Raw genomic sequence first — 20,688 nt, forward strand, 5'->3', positions numbered from 1 at the left:
CAAAACAAAGTCCCAGAGAGGGGCACGGGCTGGTCAGAGTTGCTAGCGCCCATTACTGAAAATAGTAGTTTTCAGAAGAAAAAGTGAGATGAACAAAGAAATGAAAATCCATAGCCCCCAAGCAGAGGGAAAAACAAAAAAGCTGGGCAACACACAAACTGCTTGAGAAGGGGCCCAAAGCACGTTAGTGCAGAGTTGTTATTTAGAGAGAACAAAGTGAGCATTCTGGAATTGGAAATCACACTGAAAAAACAGAGCAAGGTTCCCAGTGGCAGATGTGAAAGTGTACAGTAAAGTAATAGCAACAGAGCTGGAGAGATGGCTCAGCAGTTAAAGGTACAGGCTGCTCTGCTGAAGACTCAGGTTTGGCTCTCAGAACCCAACGGTGCCTCACAACCACCTGTAACTGCAGTGCCCGGAGATCTGGGGAGGACGGCATGGAGGACAAGCAGGCAGCCTGGACATCTGGAATTTAGAAGACTCATCCTGCTTCCCCTCTCCCCTCATTCTTTGAGCCAGGGTCTCACTATGAAGCTCTGCCTGGCCAGGAACTCACAGAGGTCCACCTGCCTCTGCTTCCTAGTGCTGGGATGAAAGTGTGCACCACCACACACAGCTAACTCCCCGCCCCCACAACATTGATTTATTTGCATGAGTGCACATGTGAAAGCCAGAAGATAACTTTGGGAGTTGGTGTTCTCTTTCCACCATGTCTCTTGTGGGGACTGAACTCAGGTAATCAGGATAATAGAGCTTGGTGGCCAGTGTTATTATATTTATATTTTGAGTGGTAGGAATCCACCCACAGACTTTGCGTGTAATAGGCAAATATTTTACTAGTGAGCTATAGTCCCAGCCCTTTCATAATTTACTTCATTTTATTTTTTGAAATAGTGTCTCATGTAGCTCCGGCTGGCTATGTAGGGGAGGATAACCTTGAATTTCTGGTCCCCCAGCCTCTACTTCCCAAGTGTTGGGATTACAAGAGCATGCCACCACACCTAGTTTATTTAGTGCAGGGACTGGGACCCAAGGCTTTCTGAATTCTGTGCAAACTCTTCACCACTCTGCCAGCGCAGCTCTCATTTTAACGGTAAATACTTCCCAAAGAGGAATTCTGGTACAGCCGCTAAGGCACTAATTCATCTCAGTTTTCCATTTACTTATTTATTTATTTGGAGACAGGGCCTCATTCTGCGGCCCTGGCTGGCCTCAAACTCATAGAGATCTACCTGCCTCTGCCTCCCAAGCAGTGGGGTTGAAAGTGTGCTTTATTATGCTCAACTAGAGTTTTCTTTTCTTTTTACTTTTTGTTTTGTTTTGTTTGTTTTGTTTTTTTTGGTTTTGGTTTTGGTTTTTCGAGACAGGGTTTCTCTGTGTAGTCTTGGCTGTTCTAGACCCTCTTTGTAGACCAGGTTGGCCTCGAACTCACAGAGATCTGCTGCCTCTGCCTCCCAAGTGCTGGGATTAAAGGCGTGTAACACCATGCCAGGCAGAATTTTCTCTTTAAATATGTTTACAGACCACATGGTATCATGTGCACCTTCAGCAATTAGCAAAATTTTCCCAGCTTGTTTTCATCGGAGACAAATTCATCTCAGTTATTGTTTTTATTTTCCATTTCAGGTACATCTTTGGAGGTGGGGCTTCTAAAATAAAATACAGGACTGAGGTGGAGTTCAGTAGTAGAATGTCAACTTAATATTCTGGAGTGTCCCCCTCCCCCACCCCCGCTTCCATTCTAAGCACTTTCCCAATAAAAGCACACCCACCCACTCACACCAAAAGATACTCCTGTCAACTTAGGGCAAAAAACCATGAGCTTAAACTGTAAATCAGAGGCTGCAGCCTGGGGCTGCCCTAAAGCGCCGTGTCGGACGAGGGGTCCTGCTGCGCCCCCTGGCGGGAGTAGAACTCGTCCGTCATGCTCTGCGGGATGCGCTTTAGCATCTCTTTGGGGAAGATGCGCAACAGTTTCCAGCCTAGATCCAGCGACTCGAACACCGTGCGGTTCTCGTAGGGACCTGGGTACCATGCAGGGGGTGAGGGGAGGTCCAGGCGCTCCTGGCCCCGGCCCCCCGGCCCGGCCCCGGCCCCCGCTGCGCCCCACCTTGGTTGATGAAGTTCTTCTCGAACTTCTGCAGGAACTCCAGGTAGAGCAGGTCCTCAGAGGTGAGCGCCTCCTCCCCGACCACCGCTTTCATGGCCTGCACATCCTTCCCGATGGCGTAGCAGGCGTACTATCGGAGGGAGCGAGGGAGCGTGGGCTCACCACCCCTGCAGAGTGAGCTCCCCCTGCTGGAGACGAGCTTTGATCCCTGCCTTCCCCCCCCCCCCCCATGCATCCCACCCCCAGGACCTTCTAGTTCAGTTGGGGCTCAGTTACCCGCATCCACTACCCATTTCCTTACGAGCTGGTTGGAGACATCTCCGTGGTCTTTTCTGGTCATGCCCTCGCCTATGGCAGACTTCATCAGCCGTGACAGGGAAGGGAGCACGTTGATGGGGGGATAAACCTAGGGAGCACAAGAGAGGGGCAGGTGACAGGACCCAGGCTCTCCACACCCTTCTCAGGAGACTCCGACTCAGTCTACAGAAAAGTGAGCAGTGAGCGGGCCGCATGCCACCTGCGTTATTCCCCACAGATTCTAGGCCTCAGTTACCAGGTGGGAGAGAGTGAGGGTTGTCTACATAGGTGAGTCCATGCAGGAAGGAAGCTGGAGCCAGGAGCAATGAGGTGAGAGTAATGAATAAAACTCTTTCTATTTCAAAACATTTGATTATTTGTACAAACAAGTTGAATCTTAATAGCATCTGTGTGTTTATGTGTGTGAATGTGTGTATGTATGTGCATACGTATGTGTGTGCATATGTGTGTGTGCATATGTGTGTGAATGTGTGTGTATGTGTGTATACGTATGTGTGTGAGTGCATGTGTGTGTGTGCATTTGTGTGAGTGGGAGGGGTGTGTGTGTGTGTGTGTGCTCGTGCATGTTTTGAGACAATATTTCTTATACCCCAGGCTATCTGGACTCAAACTTGCTTCGTAACTAGAGATAATTTTGAGCTTCTGGCCTTCCTGCCTCCTCCTTGCTAGCTCTAGGATGGCAGGCTTGTGCTAGAATTGCAATGCTGGGGTCAGAACGCAGGGCTTCCTACACGCTTGCCAGGCTCATAAGCGACTGACAACTGACCTACACCCCCAGCCCTATTATCCTTATTTAGTGTCACCAAAGCAAATAACTGTAACAGGAAGAGAAAAGCCTTACATTTAGTGCTTTCCATATGTTTCAGATATGCTAATGTATTCCTCCCCTCCCCAGTACATTGGTGTGAGACATAAAACACGGACCCAGAGAGTTAGGATCATTTTCTCAAGTTCAATGGTCAATTAATTGGGCTAGCCTATGGCTAGCTGCGAGCACAGACTCCTGCTGGTGTGACTTTGGGCCGGCCTCTCCTCTTTCTTGCACAGGAGTGATACATAGCACTTTCCCCACTGGCTTTAGTGGCAAGGCACAGATGTTCGGGCAAGGGGGCAGATATTGGAAGGAAACAGTACCTGGCGGTTGTGTAGCTGTCTGTCCACGTAAATTTGTCCCTCTGTGATGAAGCCAGTCAAGTCTGGGATCGGGTGGGTGATATCTGCAAGCAAATGCCCTGTCCTCAGTGTGGGAGGCTGGGTTCTCGTCTGCTCGGGGACTGCTTTCAGTGTGGGAGTGATGGGGTGGCTGGTGGAAAGGGAGGGCGGGTTCTAGAAGGGTGAGGGTGCTGGAGGCTACCGTCATTGGGCATGGTGAGAATGGGGATCTGCGTGATGGAGCCACCCCGGCCCTCCACGCGGCCAGCTCGCTCATAGATGGTGGCTAAGTCTGTGTACATATATCCAGGGAAGCCACGGCGCCCTGGCACTTCCTCTCGGGCAGCTGAGACCTGTAGTATCCACAACAGTGGCTATGTCAGCAGGTGCAAGGCTAGACTCGGGAAAGGAGATTAGAAAGTTGGACTAGGGGGGAGAGAAGAGGAACCGGCCAGCCGTGACTGAGCCCTCAGAGGAGCAGGCACAGATCTGGGTGGGTGTGAGACCAAGAGAGGGACAGGGCGGGGGTGGTTTGAATGTGACACCTGTCAGTCAACATACCTCCCGCAAAGCTTCCGCATAGGAGCTCATGTCGGTCAGTATGACCAGCACGTGCTTCTCACACTGGTAGGCAAGGAACTCAGCTGTGGTCAGTGCCAGGCGTGGCGTGATGATCCGCTCAATCCTGGAAGCCAAGCATGGCAATGCTGAGAGCCCGGAGGCCCAGGCCTGAGCCCCATGAACCCCAGAACTAAGCATAAGGTCAGCTGGGAAGATGGCATGTGTGTGGCGCAGAGGAATGGATAAGATGGTCCCAGCTTAGGCCTTCTGGTCAAGACAATGGTTCTCGAGAGTGGGCACTTTCTGGCAACACTGGTCCACCATCCGAGGTGAGCCAAAAATGTCCCTTTCCTATCTGAAGCTCTCCTGAGCAAGCTTCCTTTAGCTGACCACTTTTAGTTCCGGGGCTCTGGCCCTGTGGATCTTCCCTTAGCAATGCCATCCCAGCCCCTAGAATCCTGGTACTTAGTTTGGGGGTACCCTTAATACCCTGGATAGTTTAAATTTCATTCATGTGAACCCCAGACTTGAGATGCCATCTTCAAAACTTTCAAAAGAGCATTTTCTAAATAAATGCCACAAACAATGGTCTCTCCAGCGATGACCTTGTGGCGGTGACTCAGGGCTCCCTAGCTTGCCCCAGGCCTCAGTTTTCCTGTACAACCAAGAGTTATTTGCACAGCTCTGACCCATGGCTGTAGTTCTGAGAAGTTCTGAACCCCAATATCTCAGATCTAGGGAAGGATCAGGTCCCAAAGGCAGTCTGAGCATAGGAAAAACTCACGTAGGGTCATTGGCCAAGTTTAGGAAGAGGCAGACATTTCCCATGGTTCCATTCTGCTCAAAATCTGACTTGAAGAACCTGGCTGTCTCCATGTTCACCTAGGCACATAGCAGGAGAGCTACAGGCAGGCCATGTGGCCAAGGGCAGGGCTTGCTTAGTCACACCCAGCTTTTTGCAGCAAATCTTGGGGACCAACCAGCTTAGCAGTCACTGAGTGTACAGGTGAGCCCTTGGGATGCCTCAAGGTCACCCCGCCCTGGCCACTGACTCCATCCCTGCCCCCACTGGTCATGCCATGGTCTCTGCCTCCATACTGGCCTGCACTTTAGGGGCTTCTTGGGATGTAGGGCTGGTGTCTCCCATCAGAGTAGGCGATGCCAGAGCCAAGGCAAAGGGCTGCTTCTCACAGCTCCCAGAGCTGGTCTCCAGGTTCCCTTACCCCCATGGCTGCAAAGACGATGGCAAAGTTGTCCTCGTGGTAGTCCAGCACGGCCTTGGATTTCTTCACCAGCCCAGCCTGGCGACAGATCTGGGCAGCAATCTGAGAGGAGATGGGCCAGGAGGGAGGCTGTCAGGGTCAGAGCCCTGTGTCTGGCCTGCTGAGCATCACTGAGGAGGATGGGTGGTTAGAGACTTTGGATGGAGTCCAAACCCTGAAGTGAGGGGCTGCTTTGGATCCTGCAGCCTTTCCCAGGGTTGGGGATGGTCTGTTCTTTTGGCTCCTAAGGAGCTGAAGGTACTTGTCACAGGGATCAGGGCAGAGCCCAGAAGAACAATAGTCTTGATGTGAAATTGGGCAGATTAGCTTAGGATAACTGAGCCTTTCAGAGGCTGCCCCTCCCACAGCCTCCTGTGTGGCCGTGAGACTAGTGTGTGTGTGTGTGTGTGTGTGTGTGTGTGTGTGTGTGTGTGTGTGTGTGTGTCTATGAGAGCTCTCCGTCCATAACCAAGATGTGTTGGGGAAGAAGACTATTGAAGGGCTGGAGAGATATCTCAGAGGTTAAGAGCGCTGACTGCTCTTCCAAAGGTCCTGAGTTCGATTCCCAGAAACCACACGGTGGCTCACAACCATCTCTAATGTGATCTGGTGCCCTCTTCTGGCCTGCAGGTGTACATGCAGGCAGAGCACTGTATACATAGTAAATAAATCTTAAAATAAAATAAAATAAAGCTTTCTCCTCCACCTGACTTAGAAGTAGTCAGGTTCCTTTCATTTAAAAAGAAGAAGAGAAGAAGAGGAGGAGAAGGAGGAGGAGGAGAAAGAAGAAGAAGGAGGAGGAGGAGGAGGAGGAAGAGGAGGAGGAGGAAGAAGAGGAGGAGGAAGAAGAAGAGGAGGAGGATGAAGAAGAGGAGGAGGAGGAGGAGGAGGAGACGACTATTGAAAGAGAGTTAGCATGGTCAGGAGTGGTGGGTGAGGAAGGGATATCTAGAAACTGTCACACCAGTGGCTCGTGTCTGGTGGGGGCGTCAGGCCATCACTAGTACAAGGATTCCGCTCAGCAGAGCAGGGCTTCTCCACTGGACTCCACTTGGGCTCCCTGAAGCCAGCAAGCACCTCATTCACTAGGGACAGCGTGCAGCCATTCCCTGGGGGCAGTGTGTGACTGTGTGTGTTGGGGGGTGGCTCTCATGCGACCCTGACCCTGAGCTGTCAGGAAAACACCAGCCAGGGTGGATGCTGACGACTCCTACTCTCTGCTTGGCGCAGAAGTGCTCAGCGCTAGCCGGGAGGCCCGGGCCTCCTCTTGTCCCTGGTCCTTGCTTAATCATCCCTTACCTCATTGTGGGGGAGTCCAGCCGCAGAGAAGATGGGGATCTTCTGGCCACGAGCGATGCTGTTCATGACATCAATGGGGGAGATTCCCGTTTGGATCATCTCCTCCGGGTAGATTCGGTCATGGGGATTGATTGGCTGGCCTGAGAGGGGTGGTCATGGAGCCAGGGTCAGCCCTTCCCTGCACCCCCAACCCCCACGGTCTCTTTCTGCCAACCAGCCTGTTCAACAGCACCTTCTGCAGCTATGGGTCTCTGCTCTAACTGTGTGTGGGGGGGGCAGTGCCACCCAGGCACCCATAGCTCTTGTGCATATGAAATGCAATTTAAAAGGAAATTTCCTTTTTTGGGGGGTGGGGGGAGGATTGGTTCAAGTTTAAACAGCCATGGATCCATGCTATCTTAGACAGCATTGCCCTAAGGCACCTCAGAAGCAGGCGGCAGGAAGTGAGGCCTTCAGCTAGACAGACCTCCTCCACACTTAGACACCTGAATGGTGATCAGAGCACCAGAGGGGGCGGCTCAAAGATTATGTGGGGTCAGATGTGTGCTTTGCCGCTAGCTTGCTGTGTGGCCTTGGTCAAATGAGCGGGCTCCGCAGGCCTCCGTTACTGCCTCAGAAAACGGATGGGCTGAGGTTGGGGGAGTCAGGAGGGTCTCCTTGGGAATAGCTGGGGTCCTGGGAAGGGATCTGTCACTGCTGTGAGTCTCCCCTACTTAGCTCCCAGGGGAGAGCCTAGGGAGCTGAAGGCTACAGAGGATGGCCGGAGGTGCTGTGCGATGGTAAAATCTGGGGGGGGGGTGCATTTCAGGGGTTCTATGGTGGATCTGGGGACAGGGAGGCCTTTGCTTATCTGCCTGTTCATCTGACCCGCCATGGGACTGTGTAGGACTTCCAAGGGTAGGTGGCACAAAGGATGGCCTGGGCGGGACAGTTGCTGGGTGTATGTCCTCCAAGCCACACACAGCTTCCACTCTCTCACCGTTGATGTCCAAAAATTCCTCTGCCATGACAGCAGGCCCTTTGTCAATGGGTTTGCCGGAGCCATTGAAAATCCGACCTGGGAGGGACAAGGGGTTCAGGAAGGTGTCAGGGCCGGCTCGCAGCCTCTGCACGGTCGGCCGCCAGTCCCACACATTCCTCCAGAATCCATCATCCTGTGCTCCTCGCCTCCCCAGCCTCCAGCCCTCCACAGACAGCACACTTCCCTGACTGTCCCTGCAAGGAGCAGGGCATCTTCCTTCCTCTTTTGGGAATTTTCACAGACAAGGCATTTTAGAGTGACCCTGTCACTGGCCTGGGACCATGAGCATGTTCTATATATTGGGCCCTGTCCTGGGGATGGGAGCTAGAAAAAGTATAACTTCCAGCCTCAGGGGGCACATAGGAAACACGCCTGTACAGGCTGTGAAGGGCTTTGTGAGAGGGGCACCCGGCCTGCCACCCCATTCTCACCCAGCATGTCCTCTGACACAGGAGTCCGCAGGATGTCCCCCGTGAATTCACATGTGGTCTTCTGGGAATCAATCCCTGAGGTCCCTTCAAACACCTATGAGTTAGGAACCGTTGCTTAGGGGCTTGCCTGGAAAGAGTGAGGCTTCCCATGGCAGGCACTCAGAGTGCACAGCTCTGAGCAGGGTATTCTCTGGGAAATAGGTCCTTGTAAGGCAGCACAGGGGCTGTGAGTTCACTCTTGTCACTGGCGCACGCACGTACCTGAACAATGGCTTTGGTCCCAGCCACTTCAAGCACTTGGCCACTCCTCTGAGTCCCATCAGGGAGAGTAAAGTTGACAATCTCAGCATACTGGGCAAACTGTTAGGGAGAAGAGCCACCCAGTGTGAAGGACCTGCCACTTCCCCATGTCTCCTTTTTCGGGTCCTAAGCTACTGTTTGTCCTCTTGTGCCCCGTGTGGGGAAGGAGATTTTGTTTGGGAAGAGGTGCTCTGCGGTGAACTGTGACTTTAATCAGAAGTACGTGTTAAAGCCAAAGCTCCCCGCTTAGTGCAAGTTTGTGGCCCACGTCTAATTATGCATCACAGGCAAGCTGTGAGCATAGCATCAGGCAGGGGTGGGACGGGCACAGTAGCACAAAGTGGCCATTGCGGCCACCCAGGTCTCCTGAGCACCGAGGAGGAGCACACCTGTCACCAGAAAAAGGATTCCCTGTTTTCCAGGTGTCACCATGAACCAGTGACACCCATTCCTGATGTCTGTGTAATGCTTAGGAATCTAAACACAAGTAAGGTTAATAAACAAAATATATAAAGGACTTCTATGATGAGAAGGACTTGATTAAAGCTTTGAATAGGCATTTCTCTAGAGATGCAGATATGGCTAGTAGGCAGGGAGCAACATATTCATGGCTAGTCTCCTTAGTCAGTAAGAAAATGAAAGCCAAAACCATGATGAGCTGCCACTGCACACCGGTTAGGGTGGCTGTGATCACCACCACCATCATCATCATCACCATCATCATCATCATCATCTCCACCATCATCATCACTATCACCATCATCATCATTATCATCATCATCATCATCAGCAGCAGCAGCAGCATCGAGACAGATAACACATTACTAAGGATATGGAGAAATTGGGACCCTCTTACTCTACTGGGTGGCGAATAAGCCAATGCACTTTGTGTATAACACAATACAGAAATAACACAATTGTTTAACACAATACAAAAATAACACACAAGGCAAGGTGAAGTTTTTCAAAAGGTTAAAGTGCAGTTACATTCGACCTCAGCAGTTTTACTCTTAGATATCTACCTGAGAAATAAACACATATATATTCATATAAAATATTGAATGTGAATTCTCATGGAAGCATTATTCATAATAGAAAAAGGAAGGAAGGAAGGAAGAGAGAGAAAGAGAGAGAGGGAGAGAGAGAGAGGGAGGAAGGGAGGGAGGGAGAGAGAGAGAGAGAGAGAGAGAGAGAGAGAGAGAGAGAGAGAAAGGGAGGAAGAGAAAACAAGGTAGGGCCAGTGGATCCAACACTCTCTTTTGGTCTCTGTGAGCATTGATCATGTACACGTGCATGCACAAATAAAAACAAAATAAATATTCAAAAGAAAAAGAAAAGAGAACAAATAGCTATTGGGAAAATAAACCACCACAAGCTCTACTAATCAGATTCAGAAAACAATAGGAAGAAATGCACATATCAGGATTTAGAAGAAATGAATGAAGATAGGAGGAAACAACTCAAACCAGAGCCAATTGAAAAGTAATAGAAAGGCAGATGATCTCATCATTTTTTGGTGAATGTCTCTCTGTGTAGCTCTGGCTGGCCTGGAACTAGATGTGTAGACCAGGCTGGCCTTCAACTCAGAGTTCCACCTGCCCCTGTCTCCTGAGTGCTGGCATTAAGCCTGTGCACTGCCTTCCTTGGCTGATTCTGTAAGTTTAAAGTTTACCACATCGACCACTGAGAGTTATGCCAGGAAATTCTAACAAGAAAGGACAAAGAATTTGAAATTTTCTTAAGCTTTTCAAAGGCCTTGGGGTGGGGAGCACTGGGTTTAATTCATTTTATGAGGCAAACATGACCTTGACACAAAAATAAAACCGTTATGGGAAAATTGTAGGCTGCCTGCTCACAGTCAGAGATCCCAAAATCTTAACTGAACATTCACAAATAAGGTCCAGCAATTATAAGAAGTCCAGGTCACAAACCCAAAGTGGGGGGAAAACAGGAAAAAATTAAAATGAAGGTAAACACACAGCACTGATTTCAAGACCCCAAGGTTACTCTAACAGGGAACACTCTGGTGAAGTTCATCTTATTAATGGATTAAAAGATTTTTTTAAAAAATCAATATCTTAAAAGTTGGAGGAGAGAGTTTAAAGTGTCTACGGGGTTCTGGAGATGGCTCAGTGGTTAAGAGTTCACAAAATCCTCTAACTCCAGTTGGCCTCTGATGGCACCTGAAAAGAAAGAGGAGAGAGAGAGAGAGAGAGATGGGGGTGAGGTGGAGGGGTGATGGGGAGAGAGAAGGGGAAAGGGGAGGGAGAGAGACAAATGGCGGATGGGGGGTGGGGGAAGACAGACAGACAGACAGACGGCGGGGGGGGGGGGGGCGGCGCTAGGGAGATGCTCAGTCAGTAAAACGCTTACAGCAACATCACAGATAAGACCACATTCAAGGGCTACAGGGATGTGACATGGGGGGGGGGCAGGGGGAGGTCCTCCCACAGACCCTCTGGGAGCCAGATCACTGCACTTTTCAGAAGAAGCACTTCCGTCCTGATACCAATATTTATTTGTGTGTTTATTTACTTGTGGTGCTGGGAATAACATCCAAGGTAGTGAGTTTGCTAAGCACTCACTCTGCTCCTGAAACACGCCTTTAATTACAGTTACCCTTTGAACATACAACAACATACAGCAACGAGAGTCAGTATGAAAGGATGTGCACTCGTGAACTGTTTGTAACAGCACAGCCCGCAAACGGAATGGGATTGCTCAATGAATCTGCGTTAGCTTCCCCTCCCCCCCCCCCGCCCCGCCTCTTTGCCTGACAAGAGCCACTTAAAGGAAGGCTTGTTTTGGCTCATGGTCTGAGAGGGTACAGTCCACCATGGTGGGAAAGGCTTGGGCAGAGCTTGAAGTGGCTGGCCGCGGAAGAAACGGGTTCTGGTACTCAGCGTCTGTTCTACCGTTCTTCTTTTTATTCACCCCGGGACCCCACCTAATGGGACGGAGCTATTCACATTTTGGGCAAGTCTTCCGTTCTCAATGACACCTCTCTGGAAATGTCCTCACACACATTTCCCAGTGGCATGACCCTTACGTGATTCTAAAATCCAGTGCAGTTGATGTTAAAGATTAAGCCTCACAAATATCAGTATACTCAGAAACGCAACCTGATGGGTCACCATCTAACGGGCACAGGTGTCTCTCCGCACCTGCGTTGTTCACCTACATATGAGCATAGATCGCGGGTCTCACGGCACTGGGGACAAAGGGACAGATGCTCAAGGGCTTTCCTTTGTTTTTCTGGGTAGAAGAAGAATGTATTAGTTTTTACTATTAAAATACAATAACATTTAATGATATGTTATAGTGCCGGAAGTTACCATCCCTGTGGCTGCCATTCTGTCCCCTGATGGCCACAGACTAAGTGACCTAACCGGTCTCGGGGGAGTGGTGGATAGACTAGTAACCAGAGTGGAGCCACTCTCCCAGGCCTTCCCTGCTGAGATTTTTCAGCGATGAGGGTCACTGAAGGCGGTTTTATTTGTCCTGATGAAAAGACGCGAAGCCCCTCTTCTCTGAGCGGTCTGTGAGCCACCGCCATGTGGGGTTGCTCCAGGACAGGCCCTTCTCAACCCCGATTGCTCTTAGGAGGCAAGAGACAGGGAAGCGCAGCATTTTGGGATCTCGACCACAAGAGGGCGCCCAAGAGCGGAGAGACAAAGGAAATTTTCGTTTCTACCACAAAAGTCCCACTTTTCGCGTCGTCCTTGCTCCCTTCCGTGTGAGCCTGGGGCTCTGAAACCGCAACTGTCCTCAGCGTTTGCCCTCTCACCTGAAAGGACGGACTGTCAGCCTGAAGAGGAAAATCTCAACAGAGAATACCAACTTGGGCCTAAAAGAAACCAGGCTGGCTGTCAACAAAATCAGACAAAGAGAGAAATACAGCTCAGGACAAAGTGCTTGCCTGGCGCGCATAAAGCCCTGGGCCCTGGCCCTTGAGTCAGGGGAGGGAGAGGGAGCGGAAAAGGGAGAGACTAAGTGATGAAGGTGGGCCAGTCAACGGAGAACAGAATTCCTAGGGCCAGCACTCACCCCAGCCCCCACCTCCGCAGCCCTGGGCCCTTTACAGCTTCTCACAGACAAAGCGTGAAGAGGAAACCTTGCAGGCGACTTGAGGAGTGACAGAGTTAGGCAGAATAACACAAAACTTCTAGATGGACAGCTTAAAAGAAATCCTGGATGTAGCCTAGGGGGCCAGGAAAGGGACTGAAGAGTCTTACCTTGACCTGGTCCAGCACCACCAGAGGGCCATTAACGCTGCACACGGTCCTGTAGGCTGGGGGAGGGGAGGGATGTGTGAGGGTCTCACCCCTAAGTCCAACCATGTTCTGCCTCCAAGAGAAATGTATGCATGCGCCTGCATGTGGGGGGGGGATGCACGCGCGCGCGAACACACACACACACACACACACACACACACACACACACACACAGGAGAGAGAGAGAGAGAGAGAGAGAGAGAGAGAGAGAGAGGGAGGGAGAGAGGAGAGAGAGGGAGAGAGAGAGTAGCATCCTCTGTCTCCTGCCCTCTCTGCACCCCCACCTCCTCCTCAGCCTGGGCCATCAGGGTCATTAGCTGTGACAGCGCCAGCCACCATTGCTGTAAGGGTCAAGCCCCTGCCACAGACCCCCCACTGTCTCGACACCTGCAGGATGCTGGAGGAGGGCACGGGGGGCAGAGGGCTCCTCAGAGCCCTGCCCAAGCCTGCTGAGCTCCCCACCCCATGTGCTTCCCCTCTGGCCTCAGCCCCCCACCTCACCGACTCCCTCTTCATAACTCCGCTTCAATTTTCCAAAAAGTTCTGGGCCGCAGCTGTGGCCTCCTGGGACCTTCCCCAGCCCCCCCCCCAGCCTCCCCCCCCCCCATCCTGCATTGTCCTCCCTTCACCCTGCACTGATGGGCTCTGTGGGATAAGGTGCTGCAGCCTCTGCTTCCTCCACCAAGCCCTGGCCAGGTCCCCCCAGCTCACTGGACAGCCTTGGGTGGGGGAGGGGAACGAGGGGGGAGGGGAGGGGGAGGGGGGCAGGAGAGGGGAAGAGTGTTACCAAGAAGAGTGTACACACACACACACACACACACACACACACACACACACACACACACACACACGAGAAGAGAGCTCAGCTCCCAGAGTGAGATCCATTGACTGTCATCTAGGAAGCTTACCTTTGGAGGCCACAGTTCCTTGTCTGTGGTAATGGAGTACCATAGCTAGTCTCTCTCAGGGATCAGAGATTCTGGGGGGAGGGGGGGTGCACCAGTAACACAGTGAAGACAAGTTGATTTGGCCAGACCAGATGAGTGGGGTGTTGGAAAGGAACTGAGTCACCCACAGACACAGGGTTCAGGGGAGGTGGGCACAGAAAAAGCCTGGCTTAGGGTCCCTGGCATGATTGTAGTAGGGTGTGGGAAAGGGCATGGCTGGTCCCAGAAGAAGCCAGTGTCCCTGCCTGTGCCTTCCCAGTCATTTAAGCTGCTTTCACAGCACGTGCACCATTCCTCTGCGGCTCCCTGCGAGGACCCAGTGTGCGGACTATCTGAAAACCTCAAGGTTGAGTCTAGCCAGGGTGGCCAGAGGAGGGTGGCCCACTCCCTACCAGAGCTGCCTACTGCCCTTGTACCAGATACCTGCCTTCTTCCCTCTGCCCCTGAAGGAGCTCCATCTTTATCAGAGGCAGGATCCAGAAGACATCCCTCCTGGGGTGAGGGACCAGCTGCCTACCCTGAATTTGTCCCTCAGGCCAGCCCTGTCACCCATCCCCAATGGCTCCCCCTCAGCCTCCTCCTGCTCTTGCACCCATTTTCACAAGAGGGCTACCCCACACATCATCAGGCGCGTCCCCCCCTCTCCCTGCAGGCTCCTTTTCCTTCCCCTCTTCTTCCACTTCTAGGATCCTTGGAAGAAACCCACACCATCCCCCATTTCTTACAGATCAGCCCAGGGCCAGCTCCTTCCCTCTCACTCCCTGTTCCCTGGGGCTCTTTCCTCTCTTCCTTCCTTCCTTTCTTTCTTTTTTCTTTTCTTTTTCAGTTTTTTTGAGACAGAGTCTCTCTGTGTAGCCTTGGCTGTCCTGGACTCACTTTGTAGACCAGGCTGGTCTCGAACTCGCAGCAGCAATCCGCCTGCCTCTGCCTCCTGAGTGCTGGGATTAAAGGCATGCGCCACCACGGCCCCCTCCCGCCTCTCTTCCTTTCTTTAGGCACTTCTGTTCTAGCTGTTGGATGCCCTTCAGCTGCCACTACGTGAGGCAAATCAATGACTACCCCAACTGAGAGCCTAATATCAAAGGGACAGAAAAGACAAGGCATGACTGAACTATGTGAAACTCCAGGGACATTAAGATGGTGACCATCAGGCTGGCCAAGGGAGATAAAGAGCAGGATGGGTGGGCCATGTGGAGGCCAAGATGGACAGGTGAGGTGCAAAGGGGATGAAGGGGCAGTGAGATGGTCCTGGGACCAGACTGGGTGCTCAGGGAAGAGACACCCTCAGGTTAAGGGAGCCTTCCATCCAGCAGCCCCCCCCCAACCAGGAGTTGTGGAAAGTGCCCATGGCAGAGTTAAAAGAACTCCTTCTTTCTAGTCCCTCAGTGCTTTGAGGGACAGAGAGAAGGAAGATGAGGCACAGCTGCTCTGGACTGGCTGCCCGTGTGGGGGAGAGCTGTGAGGGGTGGGCTCTGCTGTGCTCAGCACACTGGGCTGGCTGAGTTCTGGAAGGCTCTAACTGGTTCCATCAGCTCATCATTCCCACATCAGAACCAACAGGTGCCTCCACCTTAGCCCCAAACCAAGAGACAGCCCTGATGCCCAGCACAGGGGCTGTGCTCCCAGCTCCTGCCTGCTGATGACCACAGAGGAAAATAGGAGAAAGAATATGCGACCACTGTGAGCCTCTGAGTCATCCCAGCACCCCAGCCTCTGTCCAGGCTGCCGGATCCACCGCCAACTCTAGCCAGGAATGGCGGAGTGGCTGGAGTGGGTGTGTGCGTAGAGCATAGTGTGGAGTCTTCACTGTAGAAAACTACTCAAGAACCATTTTCTGGCTGGGTGGTAGTGACGCACGCCTTTACTCCCAGCACTCGGGAGCCAGAGGCAGGTGGATTGATGTGAGTTTGAGGCCAGCCTGAGCTACAATGCGAGTCCAGGACAGGCAAGGCTACACAGAGAAACCCTGTCTTGAAAAACCAAACCAAACCAAACCAAACCAAACCAAAACAAAACAAAACAGTACCATTTTCTGTTCAACACTGACTGCGAGTCCTCAGGCCTTGCCCTTGCCTACCTTCTGCAGGGTCTTTACTACCCAGTGTCTCCTGAAAATCCCCAGAATCACAGACTGACACTTTGAGGGGTTGTAGACCCCAACATGAGACGAGACCTTTTCTCAGAGCCATCTGGTTCTATTGGTATTGGTATTGGTGTGTGTGTGTGTGTGTGTGTGTGTGTGTGTGTGTGTGTGTGAGAGAGAGAGAGAGAGAGAGAGAGAGAGAGAGAGAGAGAGAGAGAGAGACAGACAGACAGACAGACAGACAGAGACAGAGAGAGAGAGACAGAGAGACAGAGAGAGGGAGAGACAGAGAGAGGGAGACAGAGAGACAGAGAGAGACAGAGAGAGAGACAGAGAGAGGGAGACAGAGAGAGAGAGAGACAGAGAGAGAGAGAGACAGAGAGAGAGAGAGACAGAGAGACAGAGAGAGGGAGACAGAGAGACAGAGAAAGGGAGACAGAGAGACAGAGAGAATTTCATTCTGCAGTCCCAGCTTCCTTCAAACTCTCTCTTATATGCCAGGCTGACCTCGAACTTGTGGTCATCCTCCTGCCACATCCTCCTGAGTGTCGGAAGTATAGGCGTGCCAGCACACCCAGCTTTGAATGGTCCAGTTAGGACTCAGGCAAAGGGAAACTGAGCAACCCAGATGTCCTTGGCTGGTGGGCACCCCGACTGTGTCCCTTGCATGGAGACGTAAACTAAAGTGGAAAGAGTCAGCTGCTTCTGGGGCACTCGGGGATTATGGCCATTGCCCACCCAGGGATGTCCCACTTGACCCTGAAGAAAGAAACGGGGTGATGAGCTGCCAGGAGAGAGCTGGAGCTACTGACCTCAGGGCAGCCCCTCAATGGGCTTTCCCCAGACTCAGCAGACACTCTGCCCACCCCCTTCCATTGTCTCTGACACTGGAGTTGCTTGGGGGGTTGCAGGGTGGGAGAGAGCTCCCTCCCTACCCTCACTGCCCCACAGCCCTCAGTGAAAGGCTCAGCAGGGCTCCTACAAGGCCCTAATTAGTGCAGGCCCAGCTACACCTGCAGTGTCCTGCCCCCCCCCCATCATCTCTCCCACAGCAGGCTGGAGGCCAGGGTGGGGGCAAGCCCAGGGCAGCAGGTCCTGCTCCTTCACCCCCATCCCAGTTGTTTTTTTGAGGGGGGGGCCGTGTCTCGTGAAGGGGTCTCCACTACAAGATGGGTCTTAGAATCAGAACCTGCCTGTTAGCACCTTACGGTAACTTCCTCCCCTTTGGCTCTCAAACCCTGGATGAATGACCTGACCTGACTCCATCGCCTCATCTTGTCGCTTTGCACTTTTGCACAAGCTGTACACCCACCTCCCCCTACACCGCAAAATGCTCCCCATCTACCCAGCAACCACACTGAAGCTACATCTCCTCCACAGTAAACAGAGGCCTTTCGGGGAGCCCTGCTTCCCAAGGCAGATGCTGCTAGCACTCACATCCAGTTGTTTCAATTCTGCCCTGCCCTCTCTTTCTGGCCATCTCTGTCCATCAGCCCAGCACCACTCTTCCAGCCATAGCTGAGCCCTGTGATGGTCACAGTCACCTCTAAGCAAGGCTACAAGAGCTCTGGGGCCCCTGACTCTCGGGTGGGGCCATCTACTGGGCTCCCTCGCTCGTTCTCCAGCCTGAGCTAGTGACCGAAGCTTCAGAGTAGAGGACCTGGTAGCAGGGGAGGAGGGCAGAGAGAGACATCTGGGGAATGAAGCTCATCCAGGCTGAAAGGATGTCCTGGAAGGCTAGCCCAGCCCCTGGGGGATAGCCTGTGGTAAGGTAAGGATACCATGGCAGAACCTGGAGAGCATCCTTCCATAGCCTTTGCTCTGTCACTTGGGTGGGGGGTGGGGTGAGTGTCAGAACCTACAGGGTGTTGACAATAAATAAGTCAACCGCAGGAGGAAACTAGTAAGAGGCAGCTCTAGCTTGAACCCTCCCACCTGGAAGGAAAAGTGGTGGGGCAAGGGGAGGCTGTACAAAGGTCGGTCTGGGGTGTACCAGGAGATCCCTGCATGGGCACATTCCAGAAGGAAAGCTGAGCCTGGATGTCCAGACTGCTGCCCCACCCAACCTGGCAGCTCTCCTTTGCCCACAGGTGGGAGGGCCTGCAGGGGGCAGGGTATCACATAGCCCAAAGCCTGGGCACAGCGGGGGCCCTCTCTCCACTGATTTCTGGGCCCTTGTGACCCAAGCTTTTGCGGGGGGGGGGGGGCAATGCAGGGGGAAGGGAAGGCTATCTCTGGACTCTGTATGTCCATTAGGCAGGGGCTTTCAGACCTCCTTAAGAAACCTGGCCTGCCCCCCCCTTCACCTTTTCAGTACAGAGTTGGTGTACCCTGTGCCTGTCTCACCCTCAGCTGGTCCTGGCGCCCAGGACTCTGCTCGTTGGAGGCTGAAAGGCACTGGTTGCTCTGTGCTCAGCTGTCGGGTGCCCCATATGAATACTGTACCTCCTCTGTGCAGCTGGGTGGCCCTGGAGCCAGGGTGAAAAAGGGGGTGTCTGTGTCTAGCACTTTCCCCTCCCCCGGCACACCCTGTTAGGAGCCTCAGGCTCTGCTCAGCTGGGGCCACTCAGGCTGGTTTCCGCCAGTGAGCTAGGCTGCCCGAGACTACCGAGCCAGGGAGAGTGACATTGGGCAAGAACATGGGGGGTGGCTTTGACCCTGTGGACCTTCCCTGGTTTTCTGTCCCTGACACTGGTGTGGCTCACCCCTACAGATCAGGGACAGAGTTGCCTACTGACAAAAGTGAGAAAGGCACACCGTGTGTAAACAAGTACACGCCAATGGTATACACACATTACCACATGAATCCACATGGGTTCTTTCCCCTTAAACACACAGGTACATTGTATCCAAGCGCGCACACACACATACACACACACACACACACACACACACACACACACACACTGCATACACACCTCACCTCCACCCTGTGCGTACAAGCATGCTGTTGTACAACTCGTGCCCTTCCCCCAGGGGAGAATGCTGTTCTAGTCGGTGCTTCTGTGTACAGTTTCTCTCCCCTAGGAGGTAATGCAGGCACCCATTGGTACAACACAGTGGGTGCTAAATTCCTCAAGCCAAGTGCCCACTGCCCATCCCTCTACACAGTCACTGCAGATCCGTTTGCTCACTCATACAAGCCCATGTGTGTTCCTGTTCCCCCCCCCCATCTCTCCATCTCTCCCCCCCCCCCCACCTTGGGTTTTAGATGGGATCTGATAATAACAGTTGCTACTCATCCCTCTCCTTTGGGGTGGCCTGAATGGAACCCCCATGCCTCCACCTGTAGAGGTGAGACATGTATAAGCTTATGCCAGGACCCCCTGATTTCCTTAGGTCTTAGTGCTCTTTTTCTGAGGCAAAAAAGCAGTGATCCCAGCAGCCCGCTCCCCTCAGCAGCTGGACATGACTACTCACTGATGCGGGGGTGGGTGATGTAGTTCCGGGTCACAGCCTGCATGTGCTCTCTGGCTGTGGCTGGGTCACAGCTATTGCTAGTGAGTCCCTCAGGCCTGCAGTCTACTTCCGTGGCCATGGCGTGTGGAGAGCTGGAAGCCCGTGGTGCCTGAGAAGCCTGGTGGCAACTCTAAGACTCCAGTTCCGGCTGGAGCTGGGGCAGACTGCTCAGCCCGTGCCAGCAGCCACCCCTCCCCTTCCTTCTGTCTCTGCTACCCCCCCCCCCCCCCGCCAGGTTGACTGTAAACAGGGAAGCTGGCACGCACCAGCTCCCAAGGTTTCTCACGCACAGCACAGGCTGAGCAAATCCTGTAGTGGCTGGCCCCCTCGGGTGCTGAAAGCTTGCAATGAAGGGCAGAGCAAGGTGCAGGGCACTTTTTCTAAACTCTGTGCCCAGACGTCCCTCAGCATAGTTCCCGTATCTGAGTACTGTGGCTTCAGCTTTTCCTTCCCCGACTAGTCCTTGTCCCCATCGTATGGCTCTGTGTGCCCTATTTCTGTCTTCTTACTGCCCTCCCAACCTGGACCCTTTGTCCTGAACCATACCTGGGCACCCTTCCCTTTCCACCATCTTATCATCTTGTTTGTTTGTTTGTTTGTGTGTTTTATGGTTTTTTTGCTTAGCCTTGGCTGTCCTGGACTCACTTTGTAGACCAGGCTGGCCTTGAACTCACAGCACTCCACCTGCCTCTGCCTCCCGAGTGACGGCATTAAAGGGGTGCGCTACCACACCTGGCTCATTTTGTCATCTCTAGAGGCCTGGCCAGTTCAGGCCACCTCTTGCAGGAAGCTGCCATGTTCCTTGGCGCTCTCTCTCTCTCTCTCTCTCTCTCTCTCTCTCTCTCTCTCTCTCTCTGTGCTGTCCTCCCTGCTCACTCTCTCCAGCTCTGGTCCATTTCGGGTCTCTGCTCCCTCCCTCACGTCTCCCATTCTGTCAAAGAGCTCTTCTTCTGCTGGGGGCTGTGTGTGGCTGCAAGGTAGCCGAATTCTGATCGCACACCTCCATGAATCTATTATACGCCGATGAAATGATGTAAGCTTACACTTATGGCCCCCGTGTTACTTTTCTGTGTGATATTACGCGAGAAATTAAAAAATTGTGGGTGTGATGGTTAACTTGGCTGCCAACCTGAAAGGACTTCGAATCATCTAGCATGGTCTCGTCAGCCCCATCCCTCCACCCCTGCCGCCACCATGCCTTTTCCCACTGTACTGGATTTGCAATCTCAAATCATGAACCTTTTAAAAGTTTCTTCTTACCAGGCACTTTGTCATAGCAGTGAAAAAGTAACTAACGCAGACAGTTGGTACCAGGAGTGGGGTTGTCGCTATAAACCTGACCGTGTAGTTCTCTAGGCCTCTAAAACTGGTCCGTGAGAGGAATGTAGGAGAGCTGTTCAGCCCTATCAGGGGGTAAGAAGAGTTTGGTGGGCTGTCTTGATGGAAGACCAGGATGCTGAGAGATATAGGA

General features: G+C 52.6%; 1 protein-coding gene across 1 annotated transcript; it reads right to left on the minus strand.

The window, feature by feature from the left end:
* Positions 1-1,591: 1,591 nt before the first annotated feature.
* ATP6V1B1 (ATPase H+ transporting V1 subunit B1) lies at positions 1,592-19,390 on the minus strand. Its single transcript, XM_084766771.1, has 14 exons — positions 19,179-19,390; positions 12,690-12,745; positions 8,416-8,514; positions 8,155-8,248; positions 7,682-7,759; positions 6,703-6,842; positions 5,365-5,466; positions 4,926-5,023; positions 4,142-4,265; positions 3,783-3,933; positions 3,563-3,645; positions 2,412-2,516; positions 2,111-2,240; positions 1,592-2,024 (listed from the first exon to the last, which is right to left on the minus strand). Exons 1-14 carry the CDS (start codon positions 19,294-19,296, stop codon positions 1,861-1,863), a joined length of 1,542 nt encoding a protein of 513 aa, XP_084622897.1. The 5' UTR covers positions 19,297-19,390; the 3' UTR covers positions 1,592-1,860.
* Between the last annotated feature and the right edge of the window lie 1,298 nt (positions 19,391-20,688).

This window comes from Acomys minous, assembly GCF_964271855.1.
Source record: "Acomys minous genome assembly, chromosome: 17".
Lineage (NCBI taxonomy): Eukaryota > Metazoa > Chordata > Mammalia > Rodentia > Muridae > Acomys > Acomys minous.